The sequence below is a fragment of the Pelodiscus sinensis genome, chromosome 28 (genome assembly GCF_052426305.1).
Source record: "Pelodiscus sinensis isolate ZL-2025 chromosome 28, ASM5242630v1, whole genome shotgun sequence".
NCBI lineage: Eukaryota > Metazoa > Chordata > Testudines > Trionychidae > Pelodiscus > Pelodiscus sinensis.
The window spans coordinates 6,623,133-6,645,499 of NC_143079.1; the positions used below are offsets into that span (position 1 = coordinate 6,623,133).

A 22,367-nucleotide genomic window follows, 5' to 3' on the forward strand; every position below is an offset into this window, starting at 1 on the left:
CCTGGCCCTTGTACCGCTGCTAGATCATCTAGGCCCTGCTGTCTAACACAGAGCTACCTGCCAGTCCTGGGGATGCACACAGCCAGCATCTGGTGCCAGTGTAGTCCAAGAGGTGTACAAAAATACAGTCCCATTTTACTGCATATGGAGGCGTGCGTATAGTCAGAGACCTATCGCTACGAGAGGAGCCATGCTGGTGAGCTGCCAAACAGCTCTGGCAGGTACATGTTAGGGGGGGTCCTTTAAATTTCATGGACAAGCCTGAACAGCTGAGTAACTTTTCTCTACTGTGGGGGGTGGGGGTGTGTGAGAGAGCGCGCACCCGACCAGCACCTGTGTGTAGCAGGTCAGACTCACAGGACTGCTGACAAGCAACAATGGCGGCTTTAACGCTTGAGTGGGAAGACATCGGAGCCCCATCAGGTCATGTTGCACAGGCCCCGCCCGTTGAAATGGGGTGTGACGACATCCCCTGGAGGGGAGCTCTGTGCTACAGTCATGAAAGCTAGTGGGGGCATCCACACCCATGTCTCAGCGTTCCTGCTGAAATGTTTAGGAAACTTGGCATTGAAACGTCACAATGTTGGCCAATTGCTAGCAAGCCTAGTGAATGGGCAAGGAGAAAACAGCTTGGCTGTGTCTACACTGGCACCCTTCTCTGGAAAAGGGATGCTAATGAGACACTTCGGAATTGCAAATCTGTGGGGGATTTAAATATCCCCCGTGGCATTTGCATGAACATGGCTGCTGCTTTTTTCCGACTTGGGGCTTTGCCGGAGAAAAGCGCTAGTCTACACAGGCTCTTTTGGAAAATAAAGCCTTTTCCGGAAGATCCCTTATTCCTCTTAAAATCAGGAATAAGGGATCTTCCGGAAAAGGGTTTATTTTCCGAAAGATCCCGTCTAGACTGGCGCTTTTCTCCGGCAAAGCCCTGAGTCGGAAAAAAGTGGCAGCCATGTTCATGCAAATGCCACGGGGGATATTTAAATCCCCAACGGATTTGCAATTCCAAAGTGTCGCATTAGCATCCCTTTTCCGGAAAAGGGTGCCAGTGTAGACACAGCCCTTGGGAAGAGTCTGGTGCTGCTCTGCCAGTCGTCTTTGCGACCTCACCTCCTGCTTTGCACACTCCCATCAGCAGGAATCCTTCCCCTTTTCAGCTTAAGATGCTAGCGTCAAAGTCCGCGGCTAGGGCAATACTTGACCCCATCAATTCAGACAAAGCACGATCCGGGGAGGTAGCTAGTCAGAGCTAGAATGTGTCACCTGGGGCGTGGCGGGCGACCCTGACGGAGGCTGCAAATGGTTGCAAGCCCCGTGGCGCAAGAGGGCCAAGTTTGCCACGGGAATGCCAATGCCTGGCACAGAGACCCGGGGGTAGGGGGAAGGTGTCTAGTTAGGGCTCTAACCATAAAGCTACTTTTCTGGAGCTGTGTAGGGGATTCCAGGGGATCTTTCCCGTCTCACTGGGCTCCCTGGCATTTCCCCCTCCTCTTCCACCTACTGCCCCTTCCTGCCAGGGTGCCCACAGGGGAGCTGGCTTTATTTATTACACGGTTTTCAATCCAGTACTGGAGGGGGAGAGAGTCTCTACCCAGCCTCGACTCGGGAGCAGGAAATCCTAAGGATTCCCCCCACAGTTACTCAGAGTAAGAGCAGCATCCCTTGCGCCGGACCAGCCCTCTGGAGGGACATCTCCTGGGGGACGCAGCACAAAACTCAGCAGCCTTGATGTTCCTGTTCAGGCTGATCCTGGGCTCTGGGACTCTGCCCCCTCCCCCCTCCGGTCTGGTTCTAGTTTCATTCAGAAAAGCGATGGCCTCTGCCCCAGTGTCAGCTGTTCCGTGCCCCCTCCCCCCGGGGCTCTAGAACGATCTCGGCTATTCCACAGATCCCCGCCGATAAGAGCAAAATTAGAAACGCTGCTGAGTAACTTGAAACCCTGCGCAGCTACAGCCGCTCAGCGTGGCGGGAGAGAGGACCCGGAAAGACACCGGCTGCCTGAACGGGCCGGCCGGGGGCGGCCATGCAGCCCCTTGCCATTCCCAGGACAAGGCCTGCTCCAAGGAGCAGGAGCTCATTAGGCGCGCCGGAGACGACAGGCCCAGGAGCAGGGACGCACGTGCTCTAGCCAGAGGCTCCCGGGGGAGGGAGGAGGAGAGAGATCCTGCCCAAGCTTCTGCCTTCTTGGCCCCAACAGGGACGCTGCAGGTCCGTGGGCTCAGCAGGGAGTCAGGACTCCTGGGTCCTATTCCTGGCTCAGCGCTGACTCATTAAGTGGCTTGGGGCAAGTCGCCTTCTTGGTCCGATTACCAGGGAAAAAGGCCCGTCTACTGCGTGTGCAGGGGGGGCGCTGAGGCCGAGCGTGCCCTGGTAGGGCCAAGTAACCCAGCCGAGCGCAGCTGCGAACCACTCCGCCAGGGCTGCTACTAACCCTCCCTCTGCCACAGCGAACTGACAGTCCCAGATTCCTTTGTGCTCACTGAGGCTCCTCAAGGGGCCCCTTGGTCTGTGATTCCTCCATCCATGGGGCAGGCAGGAAGAGAACACGCCACCCCTTCCCCCAGGACAACCTCCGGGAAAGGGACGCGGTGGGAGCGCTGGGGAATCTCGGCCCACACCTGGCACAGAGCCAGGTCTCGGCCGAGGGGAACAACCCTGCGAGGTCCTGCAGTCCCAGTGCCAGGGAAAAGAGCAACTTTGGGAACACGAACCCGCATGCTCCTCTGGATGCTGAAACTCAGCTTCCGACCTGGTTGCTCCTTTAGAGGCGGGTCATCAAGGAGACCATCTGCTGTGGGCTGAGGCGCAGGGGGATGCAGCGCCAGCCTGACACCTCCAAACCAGCCCCTTTCATCCTCCCTGCCCGCCTCCCAAGGAGCGTGGAGCCCAGTGGAGGCGGAGCAGGGTTGGCGTTAGCATCGTGGGCACATGCCAAACCAAGGCCCCGAATTCTCGCAGGAACGGTTCCAGCAGAGGCCTGTGAGCAAGCCCAGCCCACACAGAGTCATGTGCAGTTGGGGGACAGGCAGAGGCTCCTGCGGGGTGGGGTACACAAGTGCCAGCAGCAGAACCACCTGGGTTTGATGGGCACTTTGAAAGAGTAACACAGTCACCCCCCCAGGGCCGCGTGTTCTGGAGGTGCGGGGGGAAGGAGGGTGCAGGGCCGGTTTGGATTGCTGTCGCGGTAGAAGGGCTTTCAGCTCCCCGACCTCACGCTCCCAGTACCACTCAAACGCAACCGCCCTGCACAAGCTGGCACTTTGGGTTTCAAGGCCTCCTCTAAAAGATCCCCCCCGCCAGAGAACTGCCAGGGGCTTTTATCTACCTCGGAAAGGCCACCTCTCCCCTGCTGTGGCTCTAGGCCAGGGGTCTTCCAACTCTGGGGCCGTGGCTTGTCAGGGCAAGCTGCTAGCTGACCACGAGACGCTTTGGTTAGCAGCGGGAGCTGGTGTCCTGCACTGTCCCCACCCCCCTGCTCTAGGGAGCCCTCTCGTTTCAGCTCTACGCTAGCGCTCCTCCTCGTCTCCAGCGGGCACGACAACGCCTGATTGCAGGGGATTCCGTTTCTGGGCAAGTGGCTTTCAAGTAACTCAGGGGCCCGAGTTCAGAGAGATATTTGCACCTTCTGCTAGTCCCCTTCCTGTGCCTCGTACCCTGCCTTGGAATCGCTTGTTCGGACTTCCCACATCAGCTCTCGCTGGCTCACAGAGGCTCCTGCAGACATGGCCTGGAGGTTCGGGGCACAGCGCTTCTCTGGGACCCTCCCGAGTTCAAACCCCAGGAAGTGCTTCGGCTGATGAACGTGTGTGTCAGTTTCCTCCGAACTCCAGCGCCCGCGTGATGGAGATCGCTTTCACTAATGATCTTGGCCCCTCCTCGGCCTTAAAATCCATGGCGCAGAGAAAAATAGCAGCAAACGCAACTAACAGGAGAGGGTGGGAAGGAGTACGTTACAGCAGCCTCCCCCTCAATTAACTCACACCTTCCTCCAGATCGGTGTAAGTTACACCCGTTTCGCTGCTAAGTGGGTGTAGCTGGGTGGAAGGGAGCGCAAACTTGGCAGCCTAAGTGACAGCACCTCGCTTGTCACCCCGCCATGCCTGGTGTGCGTCCATCCTGCCAACTAGCCAAGTCGTCTCCCCTAGCGGGAGTGACACCGAGCGAGCCTCTACACCTGCTCAGAAGGGAAAGAGCTTTGCTCTGCCCCACAAGCTGGTAGTCAGGCTGGTCAGCTCCGCAGGGAAAAGCTTCTGCACAGAGGTAACCGAAGCTACTTCTCGCCTCTCGCGTTCCCTCGCTCCACAAGAGGATCCCACAAGAAATATGGATCTTTCCCCTATCCCGCCTGGCCACAGCAGGCCAAGGTGTTCGGATCAATGAGCCCACATTCGCAGGGGCCTTTGCGTGGCCTGGGTGCTTTGCACTCTGGGATTGTTTTACTCATGCCCCCCCACCACCCCAAAGTGAAGCACCAGATCCAGGCAACACTTGATGATGCAGAAAGGGCGCAAAGTTTATGTCAGCCTCTTCCACCCACTACGGAACCGTATCCACGTCCAGCAGAAACCATCTTCTGCCAGGGGACAGGTCGGGCAGCCTCCCCGTCTTGCATCCGTCTAGAGCTTCCCCGAGAACCCCAAAGCTCCCAATCAATACTGGTCAACCGTGGCGTCCTTTCCCCTCATCCTTCCAGGGTCACTGCAAACTCCACGTGAGATGTAGCAGGCGGACAGAGAAGGCAACAGGCTCGACACCTGTTCAAGTGAGGGTCTTAGGGACCCTTGTGCTGGTGAGACCAACCCTTCACCTCAAGAACACGAGAGAGCCCGAGAGGAACACGCGCCAATGGCCAGTGCAGGGGGAGGTTTCACGACCGGGTCTCACCTGAGCTCGGATCAACGATTCAAAGCTGGGCTCGAAGTAGTCGATGCGGCTGCTGTAGAACTTGGGCATCTCCTCCAGAAGCTGCTTGTTTTTGGCTTCGAAGTCCTCCTTCACCGGCCTCAGCTCCTCCCGGGCCTGCGGAACGAGCAAGGGGCTTTAAAAATCCCCGTCCCAAAACAAACCGACCGATGAACTTCCAAAGGCCGGCCCTGAGCACTGGCTGGTCATACTCCGGCCCCTGGACAACTCGCCACCTCAGTCAGGAGACATTACGAGGGGGATGGGCAGGTCAGCTGTCTCCATGCCTGACTTCTGCCCACAAAGAGAGCCCCAGGCCGGGGAAGCTGGCGCGCCACCGTCTCCGAGGGTCACTGGACTCTAACGCCACGACGGCAGGTTCCTCGGTCTGCCATGTGCACAAGTCGACTCAGGGCGTGGCACCAAACGCCACCAGTCTCACCGGGGTCAGGCTACAAATGTGAGACACAGCTTCTGTTCTGGGGAGAGCAGGGTGCAGCTGGCCTGCTGGGAGAGGCATAACGAGATATGAATGCTCTACACGGGGCCCCTAAAAGGGTCTGGGCTCTGAAACCGAACAGGGCAAGAGCCTCTAGCCTGCTGCCCCAGGACGCAAGCCCTGCTATTTAACCGGTGGGTGCAGCCCTGAGGTCAGATGATGTTTCATTAGGACACCAGGTCACCGTGAAACACTCCATAGCCCTTGCGATACCAGGGGCTCATGCCTGTGCCCAGACGGCGTCTTCAGAGAGGCGCCATCAGGCCAGCAAAGCAACCTCACTAAGCTGCCTGAAGAAGAGAGTAGGGGAGACTCCAAGCCGGGGTGGCGTTCTTGGGCCTGCTAGCGCTGCTGCCGACGGTCCTCTGCCTATCCTCAGGGTTTGCTCCCTTAACTCTGTACCCTCCAAGGATTTGCCGAGTCACCCTCAGGGGGAGCTCTCCGGCCTTTGCACTTTGCCTGTGACCTTCCGCTGGGTCAGTCCTCTTGGTGCTCTTTAAACAGACGCGTGGGGAGAAAGGGAAATGTCTCTGAGGAGGGGTGGAAAAGGGCAGCAGGGGGTGGGCATTGAAACATTAGACATGTTCAAGTCTGCCACTTAATCCTGGTGCCATTCCAAAGGGAGGGGGGCGGGCTAGCAGCGAGATTCCACATGCGGGTCCTGCTCCGGCAGGGTCTAATCCCACGGTCAGATTGGTGTTAAGACAGGTTCCGGGCCGTTGTTGGGACGGCATGCTAGAGATACAGCGCAGGCATAACTTCCGGCTAGCGAGGTCTTAAAATTACCAGGCTTGAAAGGGGCAAATTCATTGTCTGACACCAATCAAGTTGCTCAAATGGAGGCTGCATTCCAGCTCCCGGGAGGGGAGGGGAAAGGGGTGTTAATTCAGGAAGCTTCCTGCATCCAAAAATTGAGGGCTCTAAAAGGTCCGATGTGTATTTTAGGCTGGGTGGGAATACACACAGAGACTAAGCAAACCCCCTACCACATATCCGGATTGTCTCTTGAATAGCGTCGATTAGGTCCTCTCTGACAGCAGCTCTGGCTACCCCCGGTGGCCAAGGCTTTGAGAATTGATTTCAGATTTTCATGGGGAAAAATGAGCTCATCCCAGAAGTTCATTAGGGAAAAAAAATAAAACCAACTTAATCACCCGGACAAAAGAACTCACATTTTTCCAGCCATAGCTTTAGTCACTGGGGTTGAGCAGCATAAGCTGCTTACTAGGAAGCCTGAATTCTCTTTTGTTAATGCTGATCGGGCTGTTCTTTAACGCAATACTTAATTTCGTGGGGAAAGTGATCAAAAGCGTGTGGGCTCTGAGGAAGGCGAATATTCCTGAGAGGTTTTACGCACAATGGTTTGTGGAAATGACCCATTTGGTTGGGGTTGCTGGGAAGGTTTCCTTTGAATCCCCCCCCCCAATTTTGCTCAAATTTCTGAAAGACACAAGAAGAGTTGAGGAGGTTTCAAGAGAACTTGGAACTGCCATTTTGTCAGACTCAGATTTGTATCTGCAAATGTGCAGAATGTGAACGATTTTTTAAAATAGCTATTTAGTCAAATTCTGAAATTCATAGAACCATAGAGCTGGACCTCAGAAGGTCATCAAGTCCAAGCCCCTGCTCTAGGCAGGACCAATCCCAACTAAATCAACCCGGCCAGGGAATTCAGGGGACTGCTGTCTCCTAACGAGGGGCTGCTCTTACGGGTCCCTCCAGTTCTTGTGGATTTTCATTTGGAAAGGAAATTGTCTCTTCTTACACCGAGTGTTTTTCATTTACCTGGATTTGCGCATGTCAATTTCATATTGCCCTGAAATGCTGAATAAGTCAGCCTATATTGTAGGGAATTTAGACACAGATCTAAGAAACTGAAAGACAGAAGATCATTCCATTCATTTCCCTGCTGTTGTCGGGTTGTATCTCAGTGCACATTTACAAGAGATTTCCCCTGTTCAGTTTTAAATGGCGTTCCCATCATGTGTGTCTATGCCGTAGCTTAACAGACCTTCAACGCCTAGATTTTCTGTATTAATTTCATCCAACTACTTCCAGTTACCCCCTTCCTTGACTGTGCCAAATACCTCGGTGCTTACACCCTTCCACAATACTTTGCACGTCAGGGTGAAACATTTGTACCAGAAATTGTAGTGCCCTGAGTCTCTCCAGAGCTTTGCAATCCCAGAAGCGAGCGCCTGTCTCCCAGCTCTGTACCTGGTGTAGCTTGGCCAGGATGGGACCGGTCTTCTCCTTCTCTTCGTATTTTTCTACCTTGCTCTGCAGCCGTTTGTAGTCTTGCAGTGTCTGCTCACGCCTCTTCACTGCCATGTTCAGGCTGGGGAACACGCTGCTAAACCTGGAAGGGGGGGGAGGTTCAAATAATACAACCTTGGTGAATGCAGTGGCCTGGCTGGACTCATCTTAGAGAGAGAGCTGCTTGGCCAAACTCCCAGCTAAGAGCCTGTGAATTCAAGGTGCTCAGGCAGAATTCAGTATGACACTGGGAGTGGGTGGCAGCACCTGTCCTCAGATTACCGGTCGCACAGAGGCAGAGGTGGGGCAAGTGCCCTTGTGACCCAATCCAACCCCCAAACGTCTTTACTAGGAATCGGATCAGGCCCATAATCTGCCCAAGTCTGTCCATGCAGCAGGACACGAGGTTATGCGACAGAGCAGCATTACGTCTCTTGGCACATCCAGCAGCTGCCTCGTGGGTTCTCAGCCTTTAGTGTCTAAAATGCATTTCCTGTGAGCCGCCGGCAGCCTCTGAAAGATGCAAACGTGAAGCGCGGAGAAGGAATTCAATAGAGCGCGACCTGGGGGCTGGACTAGGAGTAAAGGAACAGGGCTGGACACGTGGAAATTCAGATTATCAGTAAACATTTAACAGTGAAAGCTACAAGGCCTGGCAAAGTCTTCCAGGGAATGGGGTGGAAGCCCCACAGCTCAGGATATTTAAAATTAGACAGGGAAAAATGCCAGGATGGAACATTTTTGCACTGGCCTCCGGGTGGGCATGAACTAGCCAGGACCTAAGAGGGCTTTTCCAGCTGTAAGGTCTATGACGCAATGAACGATACAGAGGGAAGGAGAGAGATAAGAGCTGTTGGCCCTGCAGTGAGCAGAATGGTTCAGCTACACGTAGCAGTCCCGTCTCTCCGCTCCTGGGGACTGGAAAAGAGGCTCACCATAACTGATCTAGCCCTCAGCATTTCCCCAAGAGAAGAGAAAAGCACGAACTAATGCCTGGGACAGGAAAGAAGTCACAGGGAATGCACGAAACATCCTTTCCTATCTCCTGCTTTGGAATGGCTAGCACTCCAGGGCATGATCCTGCGAGGGGCTGAGCAATATTCCCTCTGATTTTTTTCCATCCATGTGTGGAATAAATTTGCACTGAGGCATGTGTGAATGTGCACCACCAGTATAAACAAAAACCTAGCCGGGGGCGCTCTGTTAATCAGCTGGGTGGCATTTCAATCTCTCCGGAGTGGCCGCCCAAGCGCCCAGCTTCCAGGGAACACTGGTGCTGAGCTTCTCCAATGATTCAATAGGAGTGAAGCATCTTGTAGGACTTAAAGCTGCAACTGATGGAACAGAACGAAACCCTGATCCCCTCTTTGGTGTATGAGGACAAGCTCCATTTTGCTACTTCCGAATGCGGACAAGAACTTGCTCACCCCATCCCGCTTCCTGCACGGAGCATGGAAGAACAATGGGGATTTGTCTAGGTCAGAGGTGGTCAACAGAGTTGGCTCCTGGGGGGCCGCCGCCGCTATATTTACCTGCATCTCAGCTGGTACTGGCGACTGCAGCTCCCATTGGCCAGGAACGGTGAGCTGCAGTCGCCCTGGCCAATGGGAGCTACAGGAAGCGGTGGGGACTGGTACAATGCTTCCCCACAGCTCACATTTGTTGGGAGCAGCAATCTCCAGCCAAGAGGAGCTTTAGTCGCCCGTCCCTGCAGAGGCGCAGGTAAATACAGTGGTGGCGGCCTGCCAGGGGCTATCCCTGGTGGAGCGGATCTGGACCGCGGGTATTTGCTCACCCCGGTCTAGATGCTCAATATTCACCAATAGAACGGTTATAAAAAAATATTCCCAGCAACTTTTGTGGCATTTTCCACTAGTGCAAGTGTGATGCAATCCAGACTCTAATACCCCTTCACTAACCGGAACACTGCCCGGTGGCGAGTCCAAGACACACCGCTCCTTTTACTGGGTGGCTCTTTCTCTTTAATCACAAAGGGACTGCCCTGCTTTCTCCTTCACAGACGGACCCGGCCAACTCAGTTTAAATCCAGAGTTTAGAAGCCGTTAATAAGAACAAGGAGAGACACAAAACCTAGTCCAAATAGAAATGTTTTTATTACTGTATACATTTCCCCAGGCATTGTGAGACTGAATTAACGAATGTTTATAAGATGCCTCGAGTCCCGAGCTGATGGAAGGTGCAACTAAAAGGGAAAGTTACGATCACTATTTTAGGCAGCTGACTGCGATAGCAAGGGAGTGGATCCAAAGAGGCCCTTCCCAGCCTTTCCTTCCCATGTCCAGTTTTCTTAAGCTAAAGTTACATCAACTACATAAAGTCTAGTTGATTGTACACACCTAGTTAGGGGTAGTTAAGTCCTCCTGCCAAGCCCGGTGATGTTACAGCCACACTTTCCTATTTTTTGTACATGTCTTTTCTCTCCTGCTAGTGCGGTGTCACACACCAATATGGGAAGCTGTCTGTCTACATGGGGGGGGGGGGGGAATACAGACACGGCCCCTACACCAAGGGCTGGTAAAGGCACCTGGCAAACAAACTGACAGAGGAGAGAAAAATACCACCCGCCTGATTCATTTCGCAGCATCCAAGGTGTTATTTGCAACGTTCATACAGATGTGAAAGTCTTACATGGATGGTGTCCCGGATAATTGTGAACCCAATGACAACCATCTTGTGCTAATGCCCGAGTGTTCACATGGGACAATGATTTGCTGTGAAACCAACTGGTCCAGCGTCACTGTCCTGAGCACGCGAGGTGCAAAACACAAGGAAGTATCAGTGACAGGAAGGAAATGAGACGGTGGACGTTTTTCAGGGTTAATAATCTACAGGTTTAACATAGGGCAAAGGAGCTTTTAACTTAGAACTGACCTGATCAGTGTCTCTTCGACACCGAGTTCCAGCTAACACTGCGTCCATCTCTCTTATCACTACCACACTGTTCTGCCGAACTTTAGTAGTTTGGATCTTCCTGGTCCGGCACCCTTGGGACCTGACTGGTCCTGGAGGAGGGATTTTTCTGGACCAGGGGAGGTCATTTCTGGCCCCTGCTGCTGGCTGCTGCCCCTCCCACTGGGCTTCCTGGCTCTCCCCCACAGCCCAGCTGAGCTGCGCCCTAGGCCTCCTGCTTCCCGCCCCCTGCCCAGCTGTCGCTCCCCCACCCCCGACATTGCACTGGGCTCCTGGCCCCTCCACTTCCTGCAGCGCCCGGACGCTCTGATCCTGGAACATCCGAAGCTCGTCCAGACCACGGATGTTGCCGGACCAGAGAGTTCCGGCTGACAGATGCAGCTTATGCTGGGTTTACCTCCCTCATACAACAGATCCAGTTCTAAGCATGTGGTGAACCTGACTCCTCTCTAGTCAATCCAAACTGCTTCTGCCGGGACCATCTCTCTAGCCCATTGCATCGCCGTGACACCTGCTCTGCCTGGTTGGATCAACATGTTCCACGGAGCAAATTCACAAGTGTCGCCATCCAGGTTCTCCCCCCATCGCCCCTGCCCTGAACTCTGGTCTCCATTCAGGCTCCCTCCCAGTCTCTCTGATTTTATGCCAGTCTCTGTGCCTCCTCCCTTTCTTCCATGCTGCCCCTTCTGCCTGGCACCTCCCCGCCCAGAGCCTGCTGGCCCAGCACGTCACTTGCCTGGTTTAAATCCCTTCCGAGTGCTCACTTCTGCCACCTCGCCTAGGCAACGCAAGGGGAAATCAAAGAATTCCTGGCACCGCGAAGCCGTGCCCACGTCTCACTGAGTTGCTTCATCTTCTGATCACCGTCACTTTTGTCCCTTATGGCCCTGGCTCTATCCCAAACCATCAGTGTAATCTCACTGCTCTGCTGGGGGGAAGGGGATGCACCAGGTGGCTGTGCATTGGGGGTGGGGGAAGAATTTCATGCCTACCTGAGGCTTGCTGTTTGGTGGGTAACCACCACTGTCCCTCTCCAAACTGTGCCCGTGCCCCCAAACCTCCCTTCCTGCTCATCAGTGCCAGGTCATGCTCAATCTAACGTCAGTCGCTTTAGGGTCAGTGGTTTACCAAGAGGGTTAAGCAGATCAGAGACTCACAGAGCTGGAAGAGACCTCAGAAGGTCAAGTCCAGCCCCCGCCCAAGGCAGGACCAATCCCGACTAAATCAACCCAGCCGGGGCTTTGTAAAGCTGAGACTTGAACACCTCTAGGGATGGAGATTCCACCACTTCCCTAGGGAATCCATCCCAGAGCTACACGGGATGAAACCTCTCCGAAGCAACAGCACGAGAACGTGTCTTTTCTAATGCAGACACACCCGCCCACCCCAATACCCAACAGGTTTGGAGCACTGAAAACTGGGGATGGGCCCCCAAAAGCACCTGTGTGGGAAGGTGAAAAGCACCGTGCAAATGGGGACTACAACCTGGGCAGAAAACAGAAGTCTCCTCGATCCACTCCTAGCGACCCATTTCTGGTCCACTGTTGCAGACCAGAAAGAGGAAGGCAGGTTAGCACTGGGCTGCAGGAGTGGTCCTGCTTCGTCTCAGCGGGCCGCAAGGCTGTCGTAACGGAGACGGTCTCCCGGGAGAGGGCGGTTTCGCTCCCGGTGCTGGCGCCCCTAGAATGTGCCGATGGAACCGTAGCGATGCTGTGATTGGCTGCTGAGGGAGTGTGCGGCTCGCACAGTCAGCATCATGTGCGATCTGCAGGCCCCTCACTTCACGGGCCTTTGCGTTCCGTGCGTGTCTCGTTAGTTGGAAAAAAACGACGTGGACGGAAACCAGCAGGATCTGGCCACCTGGCGCGTGAGCGATAGAAAAAAAACGTCTCGCGGGCCGCACACAGAATTGGGCTCCGCCGCCTACAGGCTGCAGGCTGCCCACGACTGTCCACAGACTGGCTGTGCTGCTAAGCAAATGCCTCTGTCGCCGTATGTCCCACCAGCAGCACACCCAGGGGAGCTCTGTGCGGCAGACTGAAGGGGAAGTGGCACCGGGCTCTCAAAATCCACCCATAGTGAGGGAGCGTGGCCCAACAATTATGCAGGCTGCTGGGCTGTCCTATTAGCGCCGATACTTTGTGAACGAAGAAACGTCTTATGCACATTCGCGTAAGAAACCAAGAGAGAATATTGCTGAAAGTGACATGGAGCAGCCAATGAGGAGGTGGAGGAAAGTCCTACAGTGGAGCATCTTAAGCTGGTTTACGGAACTGAAAAGAAGCTTAGTGGTAAAAACGAAACCACCCTCCCTCCTACCTTTCCGTGGACTTCAATCCTGCACACAAATGGCTGACTTTCAGGGAACTGACTCATGTGAAACTGGAGAACTTGCTGTTCGCACACTCGATGGCCAGTTTGACGGGGTAAAACCAACAAACCCTTCAGGAGACCAGTTTAAATAGAGCTGCAACATTTATCCTTCTGGCGTGGCTTTCGTGCAGGCTGGTACAGGTGAGCGGATTTTTATATCCACCTGAACGGAAATCCCAGCGCTCACCAAGGGATAAAAGAACAAAAAGAAACCCCCAATTTATGAATCTAATTGTACGGGATACATTTCGATACAGGACCTTTGAAATAGAAGCCAGGCTTGCTTTGCAGCAGTGACGACTTAGCCCTGTGCATGTTGAATATGATGGACTAGAAGATTTACTCGGCATCGCTCGGTTCTTAACTCAAGTGCTTTTTGTTGATTTTTGCTTTTTGGAAACGAAAATGAAAATGTCCCGGCTTCATATGAATCATGGCTCTGGGGTGGGGCTGGGGAGGAGGGGGTCAGGACGCAGGCCGTCCCGGGGAGAGAGGACAACCCCAGCCCTCCCTCACACAGCAGCTTGGTGAGAAGCACCTCTCAAAGGCTGCTGCAGCTCCAGCAGGTTCGGCTGCGGGGTGGGGGGGCATGTCCCCCGGCTGGGGCAGGTCCAGGTTCGTCTGCCCCCTGCATTCCCCAGCCGGAGTGAGAAAGGCAGCAAATTGGGCACTTTCCCCCACTCCCTGACAAAGGAGAACAGCCAAAAATGTTCCCGTACAAATAGGGTGGTGAGGGGGGCTGAAGCCTCCCCCCCTGCCCTCCCAAAGGGCACCTGGCAGTTAGAGGCTCGGAGCTAGGGCAGTTCCACACGGGGGGGGGGGGGGGGAGGGGGGAAGAAGGGGGAAGCCATCCTATGGTTATTCTGTCTCCTTTCTGTATGGTTTGAGGAGAAGCAATCCCGTTCCAGGCACATCCCATTATCCTGGTCCAACCAAACCAGGTGAGGACAAGAGGAAGCTGCCTGCCGAAATCCGGTGGTCCTAGCTCTTACCGTTTAGGAGGCATTCTTGGACAGACAGACAGACTCACTCTCTCAAATACATAGCTGGGGCTGCATTCGACAGGTGCTGTGTGCTGAGCAAACAGGAAGGGGAGAAAGCGGCCTTGCTCAGACAAGACAAAACCCAGAGAGTTGGAGAATGGGGAACAAGGGTCACGAGTGTTTAATATTCCTGGCTCTGATGGCAAAATACCAGCTGGCTTCACCAGGGTCCCAATTGCGAGGTAGAACTCAACACTAGGCCGAGCTGCAGGGGAGGCATTGAGTCTTTCATGCCTAACTTTCGTGCCCACCTAGTCCTGCTTCCCACTCTGTGCAAAGACCCACGGCATGACACAGACTATCCCAAACCACAGTCACACTGCAGAGCTGCTGTTTCAGTGCTCACAGACGCCTACAACGTCACCCCCAACGCACTGTACCATCACGACACCCACCAAGCAGAACAGCCGCCTACAGAAAGCACCCGTCAGGACACAGCCCTGGGCCTCGCCTTAGCCTGGCACCAAACACCAAAAGGAACTCTGCCGTGTATGGCTGAGTCTCCGCATCGAACATCCCTTTATATGATTATGGAGATAGGGCTGGGGGCGTTAATAATCTCATATCGCCCTGTGCAACCTGAAAAAGTCATCAGCAAGCACAGGGTCGTTCTTCCATCCAGCTGGTCACATGCAGATCAGATGCGACTCCTCTGGCGTTGCTTTTTATAATCAGTTTCACACGGGGTTTGCAATTCTATTTACATGTCGTATCAGCTAACAGAGTGGCTCCCACTGGGACTGGCTGCCGAGACCCTTCATTTCATGGGCACGGGGGGCAGGATATTTCAATATTTAGCTGCCATGTGGGTAAGTAAAGAAACATGTGTCTCAACAGGGCTGGATAAATGGGAACCAGACCGGATAACGACAGATCTGCATAGAGGAGACTGGACAGGGCGGGGGGAATGGAACGCCCTTCCCATAGGAAAGACCCTGTGGGCTCCAGGCAGGATGGCCTGGAATTCGGTGGCTTTTTGGTGCAGCTCTAAGTAACATGTTTAACACCCGAGTGGGACAGATGGTACTGAAAGCTGTGATCCTCTGATAGCGAGGGGGGGGGGGGGGGGCGCTGTGCTCTTTGTTTGGTGGGTCTCAATCATGTTATTAAATTATTAAATTTAATAACATGATTGTTAAATTATTAAAAAAGGGATAGAAAATAAGACCCAGAATATCTTACTGCCCCAATATAAAACAATGGTACGACCACATCTTGAATACTGTGTACAGATGTGGTCTCTTCACCTCAAAAAAGATATTTTGCCATTAGAAAAGGTTCAGAAAAGGGCAACTAAAGTGATTAGGGGTTTGGAGCAGGTCCCATATGAGGAGAGGCTAAAGAGACTGGGACTTTTCAGTTTAGAAAGGAGGAGACTGAGGGGGGATATGATAGAGGTCTATAAAATCATGAGTGGTGTGGAGAGGGTGAATAAAGAAAAGTTATTTACTTGTTCCCGTAATAGAAGAACTAGAGGACTCCAAATGAAATGAATGGGTAGCAGGTTTAAAACTAATAAAAGAAAGTTCTTCTTCACACAGGGCACAGTCAACCTGTGGAACTCCTTGCCAGAGGAGGCTGTGAAGGCTAGGACTATAACAGAGTTTAAAAAAGAGCTAGATAAATTCATGGAGGTTATGTCCATAAATGGCTATTAGCCAGGGGGTAAGGAATGGTGTCCCTGGCCTCTGTTTGTCAGAGGCTGGAGAGAGATGGCAGGAAACAAATCGCTTGATCATTGTCTTCAGTCCACCCCCTCTGGGGCACCTGGCACTGGCCACTGTGGGCAGACAGGATACTGGGCTAGCTGGACCTTTGGTCTGACCCAGTACGGCCGTTCTTATGTTGCTAGCAGACAGGGGTTTGTAGTACAAAGCCCACATTGCCAGTGCCTGTCTGCTGGTTGGTGGTCTTCGCAGATATGCCAGGATTGAATAGACTGGGGGACCGAATCCCTCTCTCCCAGGTTCACACTGCAGCGGGGAAGGCTCCCTCACAAGCTGCCCTCTGCGGTACTTGGGATGTGGCTAGACAGAAGCCTTCTCCAGGGCTGTCAGTCTAGCGCTTGGCTCCAGTGCGACATTCGCATGCAAACACTTGTGGCTTTTCAAAATGACACTGACCATTTTGAAGGCAGCCAATGTCAGAGAGAGGAAAATCACAACCACACAACTGCTCATCTGTGGTGTTGCTGCTTACGTACACCCAGGAAACGTGCACTCGACCCACAGCCTGCACGGTGAACTTGGGACTTCTGTCCAGATGGATAAAAGCTGCTTGGTGGCGCCGAAGGACTTTACAGAGCACAGCCATCAATTTGCAGCCATTTCTCTAGAAAAGCAACATCGTCTCGTGGAATGAGCCGGTTGGGGTCGAGATGCTCCCAAGTTCTAAGCCCATCATTGACACTGACTCTTGTGGTGGCCTTAGGCAAGTCACTTATCCTTCAAATCCTTCCTTGAGACTCCTCTCTGCCGTGATGCCTGCAAACCCCAGCGTATGCAAGTGACAAGCTGTGATTGTTGCTCCTCCTCCCTTTCTTTCTTGTTCTCTCCACCTCCACCCTCAACTGATGACCAAAATATATTACCCCCAGGCTAGAAGGTTTTGTATGCACCAGCCCTGTGGGTAGGTGGCAGGGGGCTGGAGCGTCAGTGCAGATTTCCCAATGGGAGGGGAGCCCTGAGCCTTGGGGCCCAGATCCAGGCTAGCCGGGGGACGCATCCATCTCACAGGCCTGAGGTTCCCCACCCCTGCAGTAAAACCTTCACATCCCTATTGCTGAGTGCTTAATATAATAGCAACGACGGTCTCATGAGCACTTCTAACGCATGGATTAGACACTGTATTTCAAGGGGGTGGGAGGCTCTGCAAACTACCATTACCACAATGCATCATGCCAGTTCCAGACGATCATGGCAAACTGCAAATTCGAGCCCCCGAATCAACAGAGCAGAAATCTAGATTCACAGCCACGGAAAGGGATCAACTGGGGTGCCACGTTTTCATGCTCTCGGGGTTTAAAACCTCCTATTCAATGCCGGAGTTACAGACCTGAGCCAGTTGTGGGGACTAAGCCCCTGACAGGAACAGCCCTTGCTGCTCGGTGCACTCTGACAGGCGGGCAGCAAGGCACATGGGTTAATTTTCTGTTGCAAGGGGAATCAGATAAAGGCGGCGGGGTCTGGATCGGACTGAGGAAACAGTTCTGCCAGCAGAGCCTGTTGGCTCTTGATGGAAGTTTCCTTCGGAAATTCTCTCATTACGCTAGAACTTCTAGACTTGCACGGGAAGGCCTGGTTACATGCTAGCTGTTTTCCTTCCCAATTAAGCTTGTCCCTCATGTCTCTCCTACTTTACTGGAGCGAGCCGCATGCAGAAGCTAAAAGCCTCGAGTGGTAAACAGCAGTGAAGGACAAAACGAGAGAGACGGCTCCTTTTGTTGCAGGGGGGGTGAGGCCCAGGAGACCCAAGTTTTGTTCCAAGCTTTGCTACAGAATCACTGTGCAGCCTTGAGGAAGTCACATGACCGCTCCCTGCCTCAGTTTCCCACCTCTCTGAGCATCACGATACCTACTTTGCAAAGTGCTTTGAGAACCGCAGGTGACTTGCGGCTGTGCTCAGTACTAGCCATAAACCCATGTTATTCCTCCACAAAGCTCACCGCTAGACAGGGGAGATGTGTTGTCAGCCATTAATACTTAAAAGCCCCCAAGGACTCTAGCACAATCCATTTAAAAATACTTGCTGAAATACTGAAGCCAGCTGTGTGGGTTTGACGAGTATGTTGCTGAAAACAGGCAGCAGAGGGGAGATGGAAAGTAAGATTTTAGAGAAGTCCCTAGCTCAGTCCTGCTTCCCAGGGCTGCAGACTCTTGCTTGCAGAATAAGCTGCCGTTGCTTTCTGTCACCTCGTAGGAAAGTCGCTGGGATGGGGAGGGATTCCTAAAAGGAATCGGTGAGAGCAGATACACTGGAAATACAAATTATAGTCTCCTCGCCACTGGGGAAAAAAAACCGTACGAATGAAACTCTTCTTACGATGACATTTTAGCCTCTGAAAAAAAAATCCAGACTTTTTAGAAGATTCTCTGAATTATAAATAATGTTGCCACTTCATTTCTACGCGGTAGCCTCCCTTCAGCTTCCCATAATTAAAGGATGGGGATTGAGAGACACTACCAGGGAAGATAAAAGCACCATCAGAATTCCCACCACTGCCGGATTCATTAGCTAGTCAGCCTAACTGACAGGCCTCTTCCTTGAACGTCGCAGACGTCTCTCCCGCTCTGGCTGTGACATGGCAACTGCCGGGGAGATCTGTTAGTGCCAGGGCTCGGCACGCCTGGAGCTACAGCGCTACCAGGAGGGGAAGAGATTGTGCCGGCCTGTACACCTACAGGCGCACAGGAGTTGGGCGGTGTCCTGAAATTGGGCGTAAAGCACAGCTCCGCAGGATGATCACAGGAAAAAGCCCAGGGAAAGCAAGCGGTCATCTGGATGCTCAAGGCAGCAGGTGAGGAGTAGAGGGGACCCTACTCTCTTCTCTCTGTCGCTCTCTCAGCAAGTTATAGCCACGCAGGGAGCCATCTGCCTCCTTGTTCTCTGTCTCCCCTTCCACTCTGTCCCTTAGACCTTCTCAGACACAAGAGAGGAAGCCCGGGTTCTCTTCCTAGCTCTTCCCCAGATAGGCCTCTGGCAAGTCAGGTCACAGAATCCTAGGGCTGGAAGAGACCTCAGGAGTCATCGAGTCCAGCCCCCTGCCCAAGGCAGGACCAACTCAACTCAATCATCCCAGCCAGGAGTTTGTCAAGCTGAGACTTAAACAGCTCTAGGGATGGAGATTCCACCCCCTCCCTAGGGAACCCATCTCAGTGCTTCCCCACCCTCCTAGGGAAAGATTTTTTCTTATATCCAACCTAGACCTCTCCCACTGTATCCTGAGACCATTGGCTCCTTGTTCTGCCATCTGCCACCACTGAGAACAGCCTCTCTCCATCCTCTTTGGAACCTCCCTGCTGTCAAATCCCCCCTCACTCTTCACTTCTGCAGATTAAACAGACCCAAATCCCTCAGCGTCTTCTCATAGGTCATGTGCTCCAGCCCCCTAATCCTTTCGGTCACCCTCCGCTGGACCCTCTCCAATGCGTGCACATCCTTTTTGTAGTGGGGGCCCCAGAACTGGACACAATACTCCAGATGTGGCCTCCCCAAAGCCAAACAAAGGGGAATAATCATGTCTCTGTCTTCTTGGCTGACTTCCCCTCTTGCAGGCAGGTGGTGAGGTTTAACGTTGGTGGGGTGCTTGGAAAAGCAAAGGGCTGTGTAGGTGCCACGGCGTGTCATTATCTTCTCCTGCACCCCACGACTTCCCTCTCTATGTTCAAATCCCTCCTTCAAACACACTCCCTCCTGAGCAGCACTTCAGCGATGAGCCGTCAGAGCGGGCAGCATCGCCTCGCACATGTATCTCAGCGCTACTGCCCATGTCTGAGCCAGATGGTAGGAGAGCCGGGAGGAGCTCTCAGTGTAAACCCAGAGTCACTCCAGCAGGTCAGGGGAGAGACCCAGGATCGATGCTGAGGTCAGAACCCGGCAGGTGTTTTTATGTTTGCACAGCGTCAAGCCTGTTATGGCCTGCAATGAAAAGAGCGAGACTGAGCCTCAACGGGCCATCTGATGGTGTCGGGGAAAAGAGGAAAAGGAAGGGAGAGCCGGAATCAGGAGGGGAGAAAACTGCAACTTAAACAGGAAAAGGAGAAGGAAAAAAAGGGGAGTCAGAAAGAAGTGGGGAGGAAGTTTAAAGCAGAGATGGGGAACCGCAGGCCTGGGGGCTGGATGCGGCTCCCAGCTTGCCTGGATCTGGCCCCCAAAACTCAATTGGGGAGCCCATGCTGGCACTCCAGCCCCCCTGCCTACTGCCCCACTGCAGGGCTAGCGCACACAAAATCTACTAGCCCGGGCTCCCGGGAGGGGAGGGGAATGTGGGGAGTGTCTTTCTCCTTCTGGGGGCCACGGCAGCGAGAGTTTTTTTCCCCTTTTTTTGCTTCTCACTTGTGTGCAGCCCCCGCCTGATTTTTCTGTGGGCCAGCAGCCCTCGACCCAACAAAGCTTCCCCGCCCCTGGTTTAAAGACAGAGGGCAGGATGGCTCAGAGCTAGGCCAAAGCACTTGGGCTCCATTCAGGAATGTCTGCCATTCCGCAATCTGTGCCCACACGTCCGTTGCGGGCCCATCCACCCACTAGGAATGGGAAATTAAAACCATCCCTTCCGACTACAGCGAAAAGCAACGGAGAAATCAGAGGACAGTTCAAACTGGAGAGAGCCGAGGATTACGGCTGAGAGCCCTGAGATGAGGGAGGGGGCAGAGGAGGGCGAGGCAGCCATGTGGCTTGCTTTGTGTATGAAATCCTCATTAGAGGCCTGTAAGGACATAAAAGCGGCTTTTCCTGTTTCCGGTCCCCAGCGCCCTCTGGGGACCCATAGGGCTGGCTATCTGCTTTCACTGTCAGAGAAGGAAGTACAGATTGTGGCCGTGCATTCACGGCAGGGTTTTATGTGGTTACGGGGGGAAAGGAGATCACACAGCATGTGTGCGAACAGGCAGAGAGTAAACAGGGCAACTGGTATTTTGGGGGGACTCTGGCCAGTTGGTCGGGAGAGGCCTGGGCTTTGCTCGGAGGGAGCTATTCACCAGACCTGTCAGGGGACTCGCTCACATGCTGGTATCATTTAGTATACACGTCGATCTGCCGTGGGAGGCTTCCCGCTGACGGGAATTTTAGACCAAGCACAAACTGGCCACATGTGGAGGTGGCATCACCTGCCCCACCTCTGCCAAAGTGCCTTAGACAGAACTTGCATAACCCCCCGATAGTCTAGTTCTGTCCCGCCCCCCCCCCCCCAGCTCTAGCCATGCACCTCCAGCTACCGGGCAGCCCCCCTGCTATTCCAGCCCAGGGGCCCGCACAGCCCCGTCTTGACCTGCAGCCTTTTCTACTGTTCTAGTCCTGAGTCCTACCCTCATCTCCGGCTCTGCCAATTCACCGCAGTCCTGGGACCAGTCCGGATTCTAACAGCACTTCAGTCCTGAACTGCAGCTGTTCTCCAGGCTCGGGGCAGACTGCACACTCTGCCAAGTTCCTTCAGACTCTGGCCACTCTATCATCCATGCACGACTAGCAAGCGCATGCACCAGCAAGTGTTTTGGAGGAGAGATCCCTGGAGTCACATTTACTCGGTATCTGGGCGACCTTCGCCCCTGCCAAGGGAGGCTGGGTGCAGCTCCCTTCAGACCATTTGAAAAGACTTTTTCTATCATCTGGGAAAACAAACTGCGTAGCAACAAAAGCTGTCCACAGCCACTGCTGGTATGGGATCTCCAGACCCAAACCTGGATCCCTTCACACCAGCGTGGTACCAGCCCCCGGGCTGAGCTTTCATTACGACAGCAGAATCCTGGTTCTCTAGACCACTTGGGTGATATCAATTATTAGTATTATTTGCTTGCGGTTGCACCTACAAGAGGAGGAGTGCTTTTCAGACAGACAGGAAAGGGAAGGCCCCTGCCCCAAAGAGCCTACAGTCTAGGATCGACAGATGTTAGGGATAGGGAATATTTGGGCTAATATAAGGGCGAGTTTCACAGACTGGGGATTTAGGCTCTGAATAACACTCAAGCCATGTCTTCACTAAGTGAAAGATTGAAGCAGCTGTGACTGACTGATTGATCGATCTTCCAGAATTTGATTTAGCCAGTCTAGTGAAGACCAGCTAAATTGAACACAGAGGGTGCCCCCATTGGTGGCTGGTACTCCTGCTCCCTCAAGGTGCAAGGGAAACTGATGGGAGCATTTGCTCTCGTCAACCTCCCACTTGTGGGGACAGCGGGGAAACTCGATTCAAAGTAAGTCAACTCCAGCTACACAATTAACGTAGCTGGAATTACATATCTTGATTGGACCTTCCCCTTTAGTGTAATCCTGGCCTGAGGTAGCTTGACAAACAGGGTGGCTCAAATCATTAAATCAAGATCCCCTTGCAACGAACATCAGATGGGAACCCACAGCTCCAAACGTGAAAGGCATTAAAGTCAGTGAATCTTCAAACCTCCTGGCTCATTTAAACAGTTTCCTCCCTAAATACTGATACATAAGATGTAATTATCAACGGCAAAGTACACAGTCCATCACCAACCCCAAGTCCAGCCAACGCAACTCAATCCTCACCCAAGGGACAAGAGGAACGTAGCCAGAACTGGAAGCTACAGAGAGCAGTAAAAAGCATCTGTTTTTTCACTGAACTGATCTAGTGTGAATTTACACAGGCAGCTCCCAAGTAAAGCCCAGACCTCTCCAGT

The 22,367-nt window shown here is 53.4% G+C and overlaps 1 protein-coding gene across 3 annotated transcripts in view; it reads right to left on the reverse strand.

The window, feature by feature from the left end:
* BIN3 (bridging integrator 3) overlaps positions 1-22,367 on the reverse strand; it is a 69,800-nt gene that overhangs the window by 2,525 nt on the left and 44,908 nt on the right. For all 3 annotated transcript variants that reach the window (XM_075910848.2, XM_075910846.2, XM_075910847.2), the window contains exons 7-8: positions 7,622-7,763; positions 4,888-5,022 (exon numbers count right to left, since the gene is read on the reverse strand). In XM_075910848.2, the coding sequence (XP_075766963.1) occupies positions 4,888-5,022; positions 7,622-7,763 (277 nt within the window). The remainder of the gene's footprint in view (positions 1-4,887; positions 5,023-7,621; positions 7,764-22,367) is intronic.